The sequence below is a fragment of the Saccostrea cucullata genome, unplaced genomic scaffold (genome assembly GCF_032062105.1).
Source record: "Saccostrea cucullata isolate Sc308-1 unplaced genomic scaffold, CSIRO_AGI_Scuc_v1 ctg207, whole genome shotgun sequence".
Taxonomy (NCBI): Eukaryota; Metazoa; Mollusca; class Bivalvia; order Ostreida; family Ostreidae; genus Saccostrea; species Saccostrea cuccullata.
The window spans coordinates 112066-130774 of NW_026931392.1; the positions used below are offsets into that span (position 1 = coordinate 112066).

Here is an 18709-nt window from a genome sequence, read left to right on the forward strand (position 1 = left end):
CAAAAAATGTTTGCAAACTACGTAGGTATATTGTTCCTCAAGTGGCATACTTTAATCTTGGTCTTTCATTTTGTAATGCAAATGGCTTAAGTTGGGTTGATTTTGACAGAAATAGAAAGAGTTTTTGCATAAAAATATTGACAACCTTTTAAATTATCAATAAGAAATAGTAATACAACCACACATTTTATATACTTCTTAAAACTACAGGAAATGTGAATCTCTTCACTGTACATATTTACATGTTTTCATCTTAAGCATGATTGCTGTAAACATGTTCTACTAATTTTTATACTGTAAATCTGAAAATTTTTACGTCAATTTCATTTTGCGCATTCGGGTCAAAATGCTGTTGATTAATTTTTACGTTTCACATTTTTGCAAATGACCACTGCTTTGTTTACATTTTCTTATTGGTGATTTATATTTAAGAAAAATATTTTTGCGAATGCAATGAACTCACAAATTTGCTAAAAATTTATCTACAGCAAAAATTTCCAGATTTACAGTAATATTTATTTGAATAAAAGCATTGTCGTTAAACCAATTAATTCTTATTCTCTTCATCTTTTTTTCACAATTTGTCAGTTTGAAATCAGTCTGCAACAATTAGCTTTTGCAAGTAAGGAAACATTTTCCATAGATAAAAGCAAATTAAATGGTTTGCTATAGGTGTTTGTGGGTTAAAGAAGGTTGCAATCAGAGTTCCAAATTCCTTTATTCTTTATACATATCATTTTATTATCAGATGTGGATTAAAAAATTGTTTAAAAAGTTTTTCTTCACATATATTGATTTGAAGAATTCTCCACCAGTTGAGATTTATTTATACATGTTTTTTTCCCTGACTCATTACTGTATATTCCTCTGTGTATTTATCTCAGTTGTCAGTAAAACAATGTTTTCTCTTAGACTGGATTGTTTTGAGCTTTCTGTTCATTTCTTTCATGATCAGATGAAACACAATATGGCTTGATTTTGCAGTCAGTTTCAATTAAACGCAATGTTACAGTAATTACTGCATTGTTATTTGATTATTACAGTGCATTTTCATTTCCTAAATTTGATCAGAAATTCAGGTTTTTTCCCTCAATAATCATGAAGAGTTTGTTTTGTTTCAAATTCTAAGCTATAATTGGGTTCTTCACCTCTTTGCACTATTAATTGTTCCTTTAAATTTACATGTTCAACAGAATAGAGTTAAGCTATATTTGATTAATAATTTTAATGATTGAAGTATATAATGGAAATAATGATCAAATGTCTACACTGTTCTATTCTGCATTGTGATGTTTTATTTGAACAGTGGTTCAGTGCTAACAACGTGTTCTGATCTGAGCAGTGATTATTGTGTGTACATCCTCTGTTCTATTTTAAAGAGTGGTATAATTATAATTAGAACAGTGGTATCATATCTACATCTGGTTCAATGAGAACAGTGGTATCATGTCTACATCTGCTTCAACCATTGTAGTGGTATAATGTCTACATCTGGTTCAGTGAAAAGAGTGGTATCATGTCTACATCTGGTTTAATCATTGCAGTGATATCATGTCTACATCTGCTTCAACCATTGCAGTGGTATAATGTCTACATCTGGTTCAACCATTGCAGTGCAGTGGTATCATGTCTACATCTGGTTCAACCATTGCAGTGCAGTGGTATCATGTCTACATCTGGTTCAACCATTGCAGTGGTATAATGTCTACATCTGGTTCAACTATTGCAGTGCAGTGGTATCATGTCTACATCTGGTTCAACCATTGCAGTGGTATCATGTCTACATCTGGTTCAACCATTGCAGTGGAATCATGTCTACATCTGGTTTAAACAAAGCAGTCGTATCATGTTTACATCTGGTTTAAACAAAGCAGTGGTATCATGTCTAACTCTGGTTCAATGAGAACAATGGTATGACTACATCTGGTTCAATAGGAATGGTGGTTTGATGTCTACATCTGGTTCAATTACAACAGTGGTATTATGTCTTCATCTTGTCTAATGAGAACAGCATTATCAAGTCTACATCTGGTTCAGTTGAGGCAGTGATATCATGGACACATTGTCTGTTTATCTGAAGAGTGGTATCATGACTATATGTGTGTTTAATTCAGAGCTGGCGTATCAGTGTACAGTGTTCTCTTTTTTAGCAGTGATCTTATGTTGATATTTAGTAACTACTTTATTTTTACTACCGGGTACATGTATATATATATCTATAGATTGAGATGATAATTTTCTACACTTTGTCTTTCAGCTTGAGCAGTGGGGAAGACCAACTAGAGAAGATGATAGAGTTAGAGAGACTCCTTGCCCAAGCTCAGTCCGAGAAAATGAGGATAATCGCAGATCAGGTATATGACTTAAAAGATTCATACAGCTCAAAAGTTATTCAAGTACATAGAAGTAAATTGTTTTTGTTCAAAAGAATTTAAGAAGGAAATATCAAGGTAAGTATCAAAATGTTGACATCTCCCAATCAAATTTTTTTAAAGATATCCTGATTTTCATGTCTTATATTAGTTTTACCATATTCTGTATGTTGTACTATGTTGTAGGTTAAGACTAGGGAGACAGAAATGATGGCTCTCCAGGAGGAAAGACACAAGCGAGAGGAACTGGAGAGGAAACTTCAGGAGGAAACCCAGCTCCGGGAGGAACTAGTCCAACAGCAGATCAAACTACGGGATAAACAGGCAAAACAGGTGGGGATATATATATATTAGATACTCAAAAAATTCCTAGAATAAGAGAAATAAATGTCTTTTAGTTTGAGGAGATGGAAAGCAAACATTTTGTCAAAAATATGAATTTTTTAACAATAAAAACAAAGTTTAACCAATGATAACTTTGGTATCTCAAGCTTAAATGGGACTTACAAAAGAATAAGATATTCTAGAATTTCAAGAAATCCTGATTAAAATTTAGATTGAAAAGGAAATTGATGGAACCTGCAATAGGCATCATTTTGATATATCCATGATATTTATAATTTGCATAGAGAAATTCAACTGTATGGTAAATGTATGCATGTATTTTGTGTTTTGTTTTGTAGGCTCGACCCCTAACAAGATATCTACCAGTCAGAGGTAAAGAATTTGACCTTAAGAACCACATAGAGTCTGCAGGTCATCACCTTGACGACTGTCCTCATGTGGTGGTCACTGCCACAAGCTGCAGGGGATGGCTACACAAAATGGGAAACAAATTCAAAACGTGGCATAGACGCTGGTTTGTGTTCGACAGAAACAAGAGGTCTCTAATTTACTATACTGACAAAAACGAGGCCAAACCAAGAGGGGGCATTTATTTCCAGGCTATAGAGGAAGTGTATGTTGACCATTTAAGAACAGTCAAAAGTCCAAATCATAAGTTAACTTTCTGTGTGAAAACTTGTGATAGGACCTATTATATGGTGGCCCCCACACCAGAGGCCATGAGGATATGGATTGATGTGATATTCACCGGAGCAGAAGGATACCAGCAATTCTTATGATAGAGAACTAGATTAATTAATGTAAATTAATACTGTGATTTGAAAGGTAAAACAGAAAGAGGGGAAAGGGTTTTCTTAGGGAGGGTCAAAGAGAAATTGGATTGTGACATGATGTCATTAACAGAAGCTTGCAAATTGCACTGTTGAAGAGTCAGATTAGAGTTGTGTGTATGTTTTTGTGAAGGTCTCAGCTCTAGAAGAATTAGGAGGAGCATGTTTGCCAGAAATACATGTAATATATGACTGTCAGAGAATGTGTGCTAACAAAGAGAGTAATTTAAGTTATTCAGATGCCCAGGACCTGCAGTGATGGGATGCTGCAGCACTGGTAACTTCTACAAGGAAACACATAGATTTTTATCATGATATTCTCAATCTTCACTCTCTCTTCACTATGTGCAAGATGGTGCAGAAAAGTACAGAATAAAAATGAACTTTATTGAATATTCACTATGGCATTGTTCCTGTAGAGTTCAAAAGATCTTGTTTTTGTTTCTACAACTTACAAGGTTATATTTATGGTTTAACATGTTTAAGTTTAGAAATGTCCTCAGACTGATAGTTAAACATTACTTGAATGTTTATAGATTTGTTAATAAGAATTAAGAGCAGAAAAGTAACATTTCTCTAGGTAGCTAATTTTTTCAGGTCTAATTTGTTAGTGATAATTACTATTTGTTACATTTGCTGAAATGTATGTGATGCTGAACGAGAAATTCTACATTTTTTCCACAGAAACCTGTAGGTTTAATGTGTTTATAGTGCTACTATATGTATCTGTACTTATGAAAGTAAATTAAATTTATTCCTCACACGACACTCGACAAATCATTTGAAAATATGATGAAGTTTTCAAAGGCAGATTTAAATTGTATTGACAAAGATATATTCAAATTACAGAAGACCAATGTTGCATACGTCTATAAAATTTCAGTTTTTCATTTTTATTTTTCTACAATACGTTTTTTTTTTATCATTGGCCTCTGTCTTGGTTGATATATTTATGTTATAGTGTAGCTCTTCCATCCATCTTGCCCAAAGTATTTGTTACCATAACAACAGTCAGGGTGATGTATGTTGCATGGTGTTTTTTACATGTATAATTGTTGTGGAATTGACATGGTCAAGATCTTTGTTACAATTTGCTGATATTTATAAATGATACTGTAATAAAACATAAAAATCTTCAAATTGGCCTTGTTTAATCGTGACCTTGTATTGATTCCGCATACCAAATTATTCGTTTTGCAGACGTTGTTAATCTCTAATGCAGTATAATTGAAGTCCTGGAGAAACTGAACCCTGTATTTTGTCAAACAGTGTTACAGCCTTCGAAATCTTTAAATTGTGTTTCTCTTTCTGAAGAGAAAGTTTTAAGCTACTTCACTGTAATAGCCTTTGGTGAAAGTTATATTTGTCTTCCAAAAATGCCTTTTTCCGTCTTGCTTGCTTTTGCATAAATCAATATTTGTGCAGCAATAATGCATCAATGGTGGCCTTCTCGAAATCTTGCATTTCCTGTTTTTGTGCTACACTCATTTTGTGGAATATTAAAGGACTTTTTCATATAAATAGAACCTGAATACACTAGCAACAACATGCTGTCCTTAGAGAATTCTTTGACCTTGACCTTGCATTCTATGTTGCATAACTATTCTGATATAACTTAAAAGCAAAGTGAGGAGAGAAAGTTATCAATGTCTTAGAAAATGTCAGGTTAGAAAATTTTGTAGTTTATTAATGAATATTTCCACTAGCATGAGTAACGGTAGGTTAACTGTTTCTTTGAATTTAAGGTAAATGTAGATAGGGAGATCATGGTCACTTGAAAAGTCAAGGTCATTGATCAAAACAAAATCAAAAAAAGTTTTGTCCACTAAATATCTTGAGAATTTGGGACACTGGTTCCTCCGAAAGAGTAAATGCATCCCCTAGTAAACCCTCTTGATTTTGAGGTCAAAGGTCAAAACATCCTAAAATATAATATATTTGACAAGTGAGTGACAAAGTAAATGGCTTCTATTAATTTCAAGGTCAATGGTCAAAATAATCTAGACTTCGGAAGATATTTTCCATTCTATATCTTGATACCCCTATGTTTGACAGACACAAAACCTGGTTCTCTGGTGGTTTCCCTTCTGAAGTAGATGACCGCTATTGAATTTGAGGTCACAAGGTCAATGGTCAAACTGGACATAGAAAAACTGACAATTCAGCATCTTGAGAACTCACTTTTTAAACTGATTAACTTTTAGGATTAGTTGATCAAATTATGTCATAAAGAATGTCTTTTCACACTATACTCGTTTTTCAAGTCAGATGCGTAGAAATGTGTATATGCCATGTAAGAGGTTAAGGAGTAGATGATTTTGAAGTCATAAGATCAAGGATCAAACAGGACACAGAAAGACACTGAGTACTCAATATCTGGGAATTCTTGATGAAGGACATGAAACTTGATACACTGGTTCCTGCAAAATCAAGGGTCAAAGTTAATTTACATGGAAGATGTCAGCTCAGTATATTAGAAACCATTTACTTAACAAACATCTTGGTATATTGGTACCATTGCAGAAATTAATGATCCCTAATAATATGGAGGTATGAGGATCAAATGTAGTATAATATTATAGTCAAACATTGTGATCTTGAATTCAGTGGGACCAAGAAAAAAACTTTCAGATTTGCAAGGTTTCAAGATATCCAAGGTAAAATACTTAAAGAACAAGGGCACCATAAAGCAGAACATTGTCTTGCAAAGAGCACATGCACATCTATGAATCGGAGTAGCATTTGGCATCAATCTCGCTGCAAACTAGAAAACTGACCAGTCAGCAAGGGCCCCGCCATGGGGTAGAATTAAAAGGGTGCAGCTTACAGAATGATTAATAAATGTACAAAGAAAAAGCAACAGCAACTGTATTCTTAAAATTTCAACATAATTCCTGAATATTCAAAAACCTGAAAATAATATTCTTGTATTTACATTAGGCAGTAAAGAACAACTTAACATTGAATTTATATTTAAACAATTATGAATCTTGTGTTATATAAAATGCCAGCCTTCAATGAATGCAAATATCATGAAGGCTTGACCTTAACTTCAAACAAACAGCAGTTGCAGACAAAGGTTTTCATTAATCTTAAAGTGACAGATAAAGAGAAGCCTACTAAATTTTCTGCAGCAGGCTAGATAATTAATCCCAAGGGATTGTACCTCTCTCATCATTTTCTTCTAAAGTTACAATAAGAACTTTTTCAGTATTAATGATAGAATGGGGTTTTTATACAACTACATTAAAAATTAAAAACATTCTTGAATTAATATATTTTTAAAAAAAAAGAGGAAAAAAGTGAAAAAAAAGTACCCTGGTAAATCAAAAAATCTTCTTTTTTAGGATTCAATGAAATCATAACTATCAAACAAAAATAAATAATAAAAATTTATATTTAAATCCACATTTCAGAGTGTTCATAGCATTCCAAATTGATTTAACTTCAAAACAAACTTCATTTGCAGACAGATGTGGTAATTAATCTCAATGTGACAGATAAAGATAATGCTCTGGATTTTCTTCAGGAGGAAAGCTAATTAATCCCATGGGACTCCTAGTAGCATTCAGTTTACTGAATGGGAACATCTTCAGCAGTTATCTCTCTTTGCCAATGCATTCTTATATAAAGTTAGGGAATCTACCCCACCAACCCAGCTCAAAACCAGAGGACATAGAAAGACAAACTTAGCATCAAAATATGTATTTTTGCCATTTGGCATATGCAATACCCCACCACCCCAGCTCCAAACTAGAAGACATAGAGAATCAAACTTAGCATCAAAATATGTATTTCTGCCTATTAAACTACCATACCTTGGGCAACCATAAAAAAAGTTATTAGAAAAAAACAGAAAATTTGTTGACAGACGGACAGACAGACAGACGGACGGACAGACAGAGTGATTACTATAGGGCACCCGCAAATCCTTGCGGGGCCCTAATTACATCGCTTCTGTTTCACACACAACACAAAAAAAAAAAACAACTGCATTACAATATCCCTCAAACCCAATGCCAGAGACAAAAAGGGATTTGGACTTCAAAATCACTTCTACATGTACATGTAGGTATTTAAGATACCTATGTTCAACTGTATTATGTTGCCCCTGAGTAGTAAATAAACACCTTTTTTCACTATCATTACAAACATGGCAATCTCTTAGATCTTCCCTTTTTGATACTGCTACATTTGGGACATAATATGTTCAATCAAAGGACAAAAAACGGGATGACACACATTATACCACAGTCACATCCAGTAAAGTGAGACCTAAAAATGCTGAAGGTCTTCCAGAAGATTAAGGATATTGTGTTATATCCTATGGATACTAATCTTAATGGAGAGAAAAAGACAAATTCTTTGACAAATTTATTGAAAAACATTCTATTGCACCAAATTGGCATCACAAAAACTCTCTAATACATAAGTAGAAACAACACAATTCACAGCTGAAAACATGGGTCTCTTTATAGCATTAACCTTTACACATTCTAGACTTAAACACTTTTGTATAATGGCCCTATCAAACATATCCTGTCCTAGGTTCTTGGGAACTGATCTGACATGGGGTAAAAGTTACAAGGTACAGATAGTGCCTCCATGTACCAGGACTATTTCTTTTACAAATACAAAATTCCAATAATTTGGCCTAAAAATCTAAAGGTAATACATTGAGCAAATGTTTGAAGGTTGACTTACAATAAGGTGCAAACTCCACACATGATCTTGGATCTTTTTACATACATTTCATATTGCACTAATCTTTCAATGTCCCACATTATAATACGCACATGTACATATTTGTGTTTAATATGACATAATATTTTTCATAAAGTTTAAACATCTAGACATTTTACAGCATCAATGTGTCATCTGAAAATAGTTTCCAATGACTCCAGGAGGGTTAAGTATTTTTCTTAATTTGTGCCCCTTATGTAAACTAAAATAACACAGATTTATCATATTTCCTGACAACCTAATCATTGATTAAAAAACAATTATATTGCACTTTCCCACAGTGACAAATAAATAACAAACAAAACAAAATAAACTTAGTGAACTGGCAAATTATTACATAACATATTGTCTGAGTAACATGTGTAGCTACACAATTTATTACAACTAGCAGAGTCAGAGTTTAAATTAACTCCAAATGTTTTCTTCTCTTCCTTTTTTATCTTCACCAATAAAAGAGTCAAACAGCTTTGTAAATTTGATGTGAAGAAAAGGTTAGTTAAGAAATGATAATATAAAACAATGTTCCAAATTGTGTAAAAAAATCTATTTCTATTTTACTCTGCATTGAAAAAAAAAAGTTTAACAATCATTATTTTTATCTATTACATTTTACAATTTACATGGTATAATTTATGTATATAGATACTGTGTGACAAAATCAAAATAAATACAAATAAAGATATAACATAAGAGATAAATCAAGCTATACATTATAAATAAACTAATTAAAACAAAATATTAAAAAAAAATAAATAAGGTTTGGGAAAATACAAATCCATGGTGGAATTGGCAGTGAATATGACTAGATTTTAGCAAGAAAAACTGAGGTATAGCAAATACAAAGCAACAAAATCAGAATGAAATACCAGCAAATCAACATACCTAAGGTTTAACGTTATAAATACAACAACGAATGATCTACAACCATGTGGTAAAATGAAACTAAAGATTGAGACAGTATTGCTACACCATTTGGGAAAAAAATGATCAATTTCAAATTAATTACATAAAATTATTAATGAATGAAACATTAATTACATATAAATATCTATATGTTTTGATATTTTAAGCAGTGAATGACAATACATGTATATGTAAATATGAAAGATAGCATGGTCCAGCCATCCATATATCGGTGCTATGTCATAAACTTACCTAATTTCAAGAGACATGATTTTGTGACAAAATGTAATTTTTTAATAACTATTAAACTCAACCCTTAATCTTTAAATAATTCAACAATTCTGCTACAAGATACTAGAAGGGTTTTGTAACCTTATGTACATCTTTGAATTATTTACATTCATGTGACACTGGATATACTAATGCTGTGTATTTCAGCTTGGTACAGTAAAACTTTTCAAATCAGGACTCTTGTTCCAAAAGAACTGTCAGATCAGATTAAACATTTCTATCAATGGAATTCACCTACAGGGACAAAACATTTCACTGCAGTGGGCAAGATTATGGAACAAACAATACCCAGATCAGATGAGTTTTACTGTATAATATTACTCTACAATAACAAACAATATCACCTTGCTTTACCTTATTTTTCAATTTTGGCATGTATAAAAAGACATTACTTTTTTTTTAAAGAACATGAGAGTAAAAGCTACTCACTTACATCATGTGTATAATTATAAAAATGTTACTTCCAGAGAACTTCTTAAAACAGAATACTTCTATGTAAGTTTAATCACAATGGGTTTCTTGAAGAAAAATACACAAGAAGACAAGAAACATATAAACCAGTAAACAAAAGGGACTTGTTTGTGTTTGGAACAACATTACAATACTGTATAACTACCAAAATGTGCAATTAATCTTAGTAAAGCACATACATGATGATTTTTACAATGGTATACATTGCGGTGTATTTCTCTCCAATCTTTCCCCGAGATGTTTGTTTTTGGATTATCACAACTTGAAGGTTTTGGTGTTGTTCTGCGCCATAGTGGAAAACTTCTGCACATTCTCTGCATAGGAGAACTACAGTTTGTGATGGCAGTCACAACCTGGGCACATAAAAATCAGTCACAAATTCACAGCCTTGCTTCACTCTCTTTTGAAACAAAACTCCCTGAAAACTCTTCAGTCTTTGAAGGCAGTAAAATATTTTTGGTCATGTGACTCAATACTTAACCAAGCATAGCACCTCAAAATGTCTTGGCATCTTTCACACCCGTAAAACCTCACACCTCACTCGAACAAATCTGAGTGATTTGCCAAGCAGATACCATACAAACTGATAAACAAGCATGCAATAATGCTTTGAGTTAGCTGATATGCTTTGAAATCTGTGAGAAACTGTATGGTGATCTTTTTGATGGGTAAAGTATTAAACTTCTGTATCTTGGTAACACTTCATAGTTAAATGATTGAAGCTCATGAAATGAATTGTTTGGTGCAGTGATAACGTTACACATCTCATGCCTGCTGAGATGCCGAGCGGTGACAGAGTGTGACGGAGTGTCCGTTACACCAGGGTGTAGTCCTCGCGGTACCCCCGGTCTCGTGGTTTCTTCTGTCCCTTGTTCTCCCCCTCCTCAGCCTCCACTGGACGGTAATGTCTAACAAGGTAAGAAATAATCCATATTTATTTTTTTCAGTACAGGTAAATAATTTGCTTTTGTCAATTATAGTATCTATTTATTCTGAAACACTTTTCTAAATGAGTATTTTGAGTTGTGATTGTTATACTTTACAACAAATTAATACCAAGCCTGAATTGAATTTATATTTTATGCAAATCTCTTGATTTAAGATGGAAAAACAAACTTTGAATCAAAATAACACCACAAAGTTTGTTCATACCAGATTGAACATGACAGAACACTGATCTGTTCACAGTAGACAAACACCACAAAATACATATACATGTATGTGCACACTAAAATTAAAACTACATCACACATACCTGTTAAGTAGACTGACAGCTGCTGAGTCCTCCTCCTCCTCGTTAGGACTGGACATTGAGGGCTGAGCCACCGCCATCACCAGGGGGCGACTCTCGTCTGTCCCTGGGGTCTGGAGGGACAGATCGTACTTCACTTTGGCATGAGGGGTTCTCCTCCCTGAAAAAAATTACCTCTGTTAATAAATTCATGTCAAAAATTGTAATGATTTACTTATTAGCATATTTTTACAATTTTTTTTACTTTACTCCTCTGTACAATTCTTCTTATGCTCACCTCTTCTGATGTAACATTCAAGTTGTGCTTACCTCGTCTGACCGGGGGTCGGTCTGACTCTGGGAACTGATCCGGCATGTAGGACATGTAGCCCTCGGGGGGACTGTGGGGGGACTGACGCCCGGAGAAGGTGTAGGTGACCTCCTCACTGCTGGTGGTGCTGGTACGACTGTGTGTCCTGTTTAAAATTGTATAGGATTAAACTATATGACTCAATATTATTGTTTAGTGCAACTTAGGCATGTAAACAATTTAAAAAAGATGGAAATTCTTTTAAACAAGAAAAAAAGATCAAATTCTAACTATTATCTTTCATAATTTCAATCAACCATTTATTTGCATTGTAAATCAAAAATGGGTTTACGATGGTGATGAAAATAGAACATTCATTGGAATACCCATATTTTAATACAAATACCAGGACAGGATATTTTTACTTGATTACCTAGGAACATAGCCTGGCACGACTTGTCTCTTTGCCAGCTGTCCTCTCTGTTTATTTCTGCGACCTTTGATCCTCCGAGGCTGGGTCGGCCTCTCGTTAGTTTCACACTCTGTGGTGTCACTCTCAGCTTCTTTACGCGATCTCTTGATGGAAGGCTTCAAATCACCTTTTTAATAAAACATTAATAAATCATTTTATGCAATGAATTCCTTAATATGACTTACAGTATTTAAGCATTTTATACAGTAATAAACTTATGATTTCGAAAGAAGATTTTAACAAATTTTAAACAATCGAGTCACTTACAAAACTGAGCTAATAAATAAAGCACAGCAAGATATACTGTATCTTGAGAATATTTGGCGCACTACTAATTTTAGCGCCTTTGGCGCAAGAGCCCCTGAGCGCTAAAATTTATTGTGCACTAAAGGATTTCGAAATATCAGTTTTTGTGTCTGTTCAAAGCTTTTACATAAGTACGTGTAAACCGGAACGCGCGATTACGTAATGTCGAACGGTCATTGGATTTTATATACATACTAGCACTGCACATGTTCGGAAGACAGAAAGTTCTGCCAAATTATAATTTAATTAAACTATTGTTACCCCAGTAGTTGTTACCCGATTATTATCATTAGCACCTTCAAAGTTTGGCTTCTCGGCGTGTCAATCATCTATCACCTCGAGGTAAACAATGCAATCAAGCATGGCGATTGAGCTTGCAGATAATACCTGATTAGGATTACCGTTTTATCTAAGTAATTTTCTGTTGATGCATGCATTGATTTAATATGATTTAAATGAGTAAATACTCCATTTCTTTTAATTGAAAATAGAAATAAAATAAATTTTAACATTATGCCACGTCCATGTGATAGCAACACGTATCGCAGTAAAGTTAACAAATGTTTACTGATATACGGGAGTACTAATGTATTTCCGTGCTTGACTAACCAAAAAAGTCAAATACGGGTGTGAATAAAAAAAAACAAAACATCACATTCATATATTTTACTTACAGGTGCAAGCGCTAAAATTTATTTGCGCCAATGCATTCCCACTTGCGTTTGCGCTAAAATACGTATGCGCCAAATTTTCTCGTTTTACAGTATTTGAATCTTACAAAAAAAGAAATGGTTTTATAAGAGTATTTTTTTTAAATTTTGTGCATGTTCATAAGCTTACTTGTATAATGAACTTCACAGGAAGCTTCCCTCTGTTCATTAGGTTTGGGGGGTGACTGAGTGAACTTAACAATACCGGGCTCGGTCCCCACCGAGCTGTCCGTGGGTTGGGAGCTCGAGTCTGGGGGGGACTCGTAAACCACTGGGGGGAGGGGGTTGTGCTTGGCATTCTCCAGGGCCTCCAGCAGCTCATCCCTACTGGAGGAGACTGTGGTCACGCTCGATATAATACTCTGTCTCTGGCTCCCTACAATTTCAATCGTATCAGAACTTCATTCATGTTAACATGTAATAAATGAAATCATTTTACAGTAAAGTACATTTGATTTAAGGTTATTCCAATTTAAAATAACAAAAGAGAATACAATAGCTTTTACTACCCCAAAGGGTTCTGGAGATAAAGATAAAATGTAAATAGTTGACATTGGAACATTGATTAGAATTTATCTCTAAAAGTGCAAAACAAATTGGGATCCACAAAGGACAGGTAAATCAAGGACATAAATAGGTAATTGACTGACTTGTGATTTCTAACCTTTCTCGTCTGAGCTTCCGTGGGAGTGGGAGGGACACTTCTGGGACTTGCTGTAGGAGCTGTGGGGGCGAACTGGAGCTTGGGTGAAGAGGGCATGAATCTGGTCTGCACTGGCATACTTCCTAGGACTCAGGATCAGGCCTGGACAAAAATTCAATAATTCTTCAAGTGAGTTTTGATTCTCGAAAAAGCTTAATAACTAATATCTTTATTTTCTTTTCTTATTTTTTCAAGCCAACAAAACAAGGATGGTGTACAAAATCTAGAAAATTAATACAGTGTATCATCATTTTAATACCTTGGTTGTCATATCCTTCTGTTGTTTTCAGTGGAATCAAGGGAGGGTGGGGGTCCTTTGCTACATCTCCATTATCTCCCTTGGCATGAAAGAAAGGCACATAGGGTTCTGATGGGGAGAGTATCTAAAGTAAATGTGTCAGAAATTCATTTTTTTAAATGCAGAGTATAAATATTTTACAAAAGGTTGTGCGTAGAACAGCTCCCTCTAAATAGTGAAGACTGCATAATAACCACATGACACAGTGTTTACAAAGTACACATAATGCAACACACAATACCCGAGTACATAAAAACTATTTCCCCTTATTAATGTGTTATTTCCTTCCAAAGATATGAAAATAGGTTGTCCAAGAAAGACTGAGAGTTGTACATACTATAAATTACAGAATCTGACAGTAAAACTCACAGCTTTCTGAGCCTCTAGTTTCTGTAGACTGATGTCATCAAACTCGGGTGATTTCTCCCGCTCGGGAGGCTGGTGTTCCTTCTCCAGGATCACCTGCTTCACCTGGTTAAATGTGGCGTAGGGGTTGATGTTACCATCATCATCTGTAAACAGAAAAATTCACATTTTTAACTTATTTATTTTGTAAAGTGAATGAGAGTCTACAAGTTAATCCAAGTCATTCAGCTTTGAGGACTTCAAGAAAAACAAAATTGTACATACATGTACAGATGTAAGTATTCACAAAGATATTTTAAAAAATTCCCCTGAGGCGGCAGTGAGGCCACCTTTAAAATAATGTTTGCTTGCCTTCTCCTGACTCTGGGAAAAATTATTGGGTCGGTAGGTAAATATGAAAATCTTTTTTTTGAGAAAATTTCAACAAATTTGTTGCTGGTATGAGGGGAATAATCAGAAATAAAATAGCTTGATCTGGAATGTAAAAAAAGTTTTGAGTTTGGCCATTTTTAGTCAGTTGGTCAGGAGAGGACAACCAAACAACTTTAAAAAAAAAATGACCTGAACGGAAATTGAGTATTAGATATTCATTACTTTCAACTGCGAGATGTTTTTAAGATTCTGTAAACCTTTATACTGTCACTATGACCAGCCACTCATTGTGGGACATAAACAAAACAGATATCTTAACATTGAATATTGCTTGTCAAGAACTTGTCTTTCATCTGAATACAAATTTAGCTTTAAATTTTTGTCTTCCAGCACACTAGATTTACCTGATCTGTTGATGGAGCCGTTATCACTGTTAGTTTTACTGGATCCGTTGTTCAGCCATGTTGGACTGTTGTTATGGAGATTTTCGTCTGAATTAAATGAGATCAGGAGGTTAACGTTCCTCTTGCCGTAAGGTTCACTGTTCCCTCCCTCAAAGTCAAAGTTGAACCGCTTGTCAAGGTCATTCATCAGAGAGGTCTCTGCTGTTATGTCCCTCCTCAAGTTAGAGGCACTCTCTGGAAAAAATCATACGGATGGTAAACAGAAATCAATTTCATTTGGTATCTCTCGCATATTGTTTTTTGTTTACATGTACATGCAAATTTTAAAATTAAACATCACTGGGAGTAGGTGATTCTTAGATTACTTACGTCTCTTCATTTTTTTTTATTCAAACTTAACTCTTCTAAATTTTACAAATCAATTTTCCCGTTACCTTTCATTTGTATGAGTTCTCTCCTCCTCCTGAGGTACAGTAACACTGCTATGATGATGATAAGGGAGACAACTATCCCAAAGCAGAGAGGAATCATGATATAGGTCTTCTCATAGAAACTGCTCTCCTCCTTCTTAGTGATAAACAATGGGGTGATGGTCCCTAGATAACAAAGCAAAGATATCAGAGTTCTGGGAAGAAGCAAGGCAAGGTTTTATAAAAAAAAAAAAAAAAATTTATGTATGACCTATATTCAAAATTTTATTGTAAATGAATTCTGAATATTTTTCAAAGTAAAATATTGTGTTTTACATCTTACATCTTTAATATCAACAATTTTAAACACTGAAATATATGATATGAATCAAAGAACCTTTCCTCTCCCTAAAGAACAATATACAAAGGCTTTTCACAGGATCAGGACATCAGACACAGGTATTATAAATCATCTTTTATTTAACTTTGTGTTACTGAACTTACTGCCATGATAAGTGAGTGTCGCAAACTTGAGTTCACTCTCTGTTGAGCCAGCATCGCTATGAGCAACGACCTTCATCACATACCAGGTAGCAGGGTGAAGGTCTTCCACTGTATGTACCGTCTGTATTAGAAAAATAAAAAATACTTCTAGATTTAATTTCATAGCATCAAAACTTAACATCAACAGGGCATTTCCTAATATGAATATATATTTTTTTCAAACCAATTGTCTCATCAGCATTATTGGGTTAAACAAGTGAAAATAAATTTCTAATATTCAGGAAAAGGAAAGTAAGGAAATAAGGTACATGTAATTTTAATTCAATATGGCTTTTTTTTTTACTTTGAAGACCCCACCTTATTGCTTTGAACATTGTTAGAGGCCTCTGTCCAAGAGGTATCTTCCCACACTTTATACTGCACAGAAAAGAAACGTATAGGACACCCAGATGTGATCCATGTAGTTAGGTCAAGGTCAACTGAAGTCACATTGATGACCTTCAAAAGCATACTCTGTGGGGGCATAATTGGTGCTAAAAATAAATAGAAACGAATTGTAAAGATTGTAAACATTTTGAAAAAGCACTTTTGAAATTCAGTAACTCTGGTTAAATTTTTATGCACATATATTTTAATACATGTACACACATTTAAGTCAGTATAAACTGACAATAAATTAAATTTAGAATTCGAGTTCATCTTTAGACTTACTTGAGCCATTGGTTTTGACAGATATGGTATCACTGTTTGGGCTGTACCCCAGACGATTGAGAGCGTTGATATAAAATTTGTATGTTGTACCACACAACAGGCCCGTCACAGTCTGGGTACGATTGGTTGGACCAGCTTCAATCTTCTGCCAAGTTTCATGATCTTTTTTGTGGTGTATTACAAAGCCTTGAAAATAATTCAAAGATTAATATGCAATTATTAATACTCTGATCACAATATCTCCATTTCATTACCGGGTACGTCAAGTGTATTATCTCTTCTCTAAGATTTAAAAAAAATCATTTTTGTTAATTTCTGAATTAATAAAATTTCAGTAGAATTTATACAAAACAAGAATTTCTATGTTAGTTTTAAATTCATCTTAAAAGATAATAAAATGTGAGAACTGACTTCTAGTAGAAGTTATCTACCTTGGATTGGACTGCCACCATTGCTCCCTGATCTCCAGTTGATTTGAATTGTTGAAGTTGTCGTGGCAACCACATACAAACTTGGTGGTTTGGGGGGAGCTGTTTAAAACATTAAAAAATAAATGTTATATATCTATGATATAGAGTATATTTTTCTTGTTATAAAAGCATACTTGGAAGGAAAGCAAAAATCTGAAGTTATTGAAACAGTTACAGCAAACATTCCTGCCAGAAGTTATTTTATTCAAAAAGATTTAACTTCATCTCAGTGCCTACAGATTTTTCAAAGAAATAATTTCATAAATGGCTTACTGAAAAAAAATTGTTACGGTGAAATTTGTTATGAGAAAAAAGATCCAAAATCTATGATAAAAAGCATTCAAAAAATTGATCATCATGCAGTCATGCAATGATATATGTATATATCCACCATAAATTATACAATTTAATCTAGAAAACATAGCTCTAAAAAGCTTCTTATCTTAACAGTTTTAAGAAATCAACACTATTCTTTTCTTGCTAAAAAACATATTCCATGATATTAAAATATCGAATTATGTATTCAAAACACAACATCCAGAATGGGAAATAGTAAAACACATGAATTTGAAAACTATGATAAAATACAACTGTATGCTTATGTTAAAGAGCAGAAAATGGTTTGTAATGAGTAGGAAGGGGAGGTAATCTAGGAATATTTGAATTTGATTAATTAGGAATGAATAATCAGGCAATATGATTCACAAACTAACATCAATATGGAATAAATACATGAAAACTTTTCACTGATTTACTCACTTGCTAATTTATCACTGACTGATCAAGTCAAAAGAAAAGAAAATCAATCAAATCTGTCCTCAAATTGTGATGGTTCAAAAATAGCCATTCCTTTGATCGAAAAAGAGCAAAATGTCATTGTTAGTAGTAGAAATCTAAAATTCTTCTTTTTCCTTTTTACCTTGAACACTGATCGCGTAATTAACTTCATCTGATCCATACTTGTTGGTTGCGCGACAGGAATAATTAGCTGCATCACTTCCCAGAACTCCATTGATATGCAACGAGCCATTCTTAAGAATCTGAATGCGCTCACTCTCAATAAATCTTCTACCCCTGTAACACATAAATATCAAAATAAAACATTAATAAAACAAGAGGCCCATGGGCCACATCGCTCACCTGAGTAACAAGGGTGATGCAGATCTTTACCAGATTCCCCCTCTTGCTATACCTATCATGCCCAACAACCCCCTTCCCTTTATTATTTTAAAACTTTAGAATCTACACTATCTAAGGATGCCTTCACATAAGTTTCAGCTTTCCTGGCCCAGTGGTTCTTGAGAAGAAGATTTTTAAAGATTTGTTCTATATATTTCCATGTAAAAATTGGATTCCCTATTGTGGCCCCGCCCTACCCCCGGGGGTCATGATTTTAACAATTTAATATCTACACTACCCAAGGATGCTTCCACATAAGTTTCAGCTTTCCTGGCCCAGTGGTTCTTGAGAAGAAGATTTTTAAAGAT

At 33.9% G+C, this 18709-nt stretch overlaps 2 protein-coding genes across 13 annotated transcripts in view; one reads left to right on the forward strand and one right to left on the reverse strand.

Annotated features, from left to right (window-relative positions):
• LOC134232492 (myosin-9-like) overlaps positions 1-4687 on the forward strand; it is a 59266-nt gene extending 54579 nt beyond the window's left edge. For all 9 annotated transcript variants that reach the window (XM_062714456.1, XM_062714453.1, XM_062714454.1 and 6 more), the window contains 3 exons: positions 2258-2354; positions 2559-2705; positions 3056-4687. In XM_062714456.1, coding sequence (XP_062570440.1) covers positions 2258-2354; positions 2559-2705; positions 3056-3496 — 685 coding nt within the window. In that variant the 3' untranslated portion in view covers positions 3497-4687. The remainder of the gene's footprint in view (positions 1-2257; positions 2355-2558; positions 2706-3055) is intronic.
• A 4953-nt stretch (positions 4688-9640) lies between these two features.
• LOC134232487 (cell adhesion molecule DSCAM-like) overlaps positions 9641-18709 on the reverse strand; it is a 46272-nt gene continuing 37203 nt past the window's right edge. For 2 of the 4 annotated variants that reach the window (XM_062714446.1, XM_062714445.1), the window contains exons 24-39: positions 18142-18296; positions 17982-17999; positions 17184-17282; positions 16753-16938; positions 16399-16574; positions 16042-16162; positions 15562-15723; positions 15128-15361; positions 14355-14497; positions 13947-14070; positions 13649-13789; positions 13115-13360; positions 11930-12095; positions 11517-11662; positions 11211-11367; positions 9641-10863 (exon numbers count right to left, since the gene is read on the reverse strand). In XM_062714446.1, the coding sequence (XP_062570430.1) occupies positions 10770-10863; positions 11211-11367; positions 11517-11662; positions 11930-12095; positions 13115-13360; positions 13649-13789; positions 13947-14070; positions 14355-14497; positions 15128-15361; positions 15562-15723; positions 16042-16162; positions 16399-16574; positions 16753-16938; positions 17184-17282; positions 17982-17999; positions 18142-18296 (2368 nt within the window). In that variant the 3' untranslated portion in view covers positions 9641-10769. The remainder of the gene's footprint in view (positions 10864-11210; positions 11368-11516; positions 11663-11929; positions 12096-13114; positions 13361-13648; positions 13790-13946; positions 14071-14354; positions 14498-15127; positions 15362-15561; positions 15724-16041; positions 16163-16398; positions 16575-16752; positions 16939-17183; positions 17283-17981; positions 18000-18141; positions 18297-18709) is intronic. The other 2 variants (XM_062714448.1, XM_062714447.1) reach the window with 1 other exon arrangement.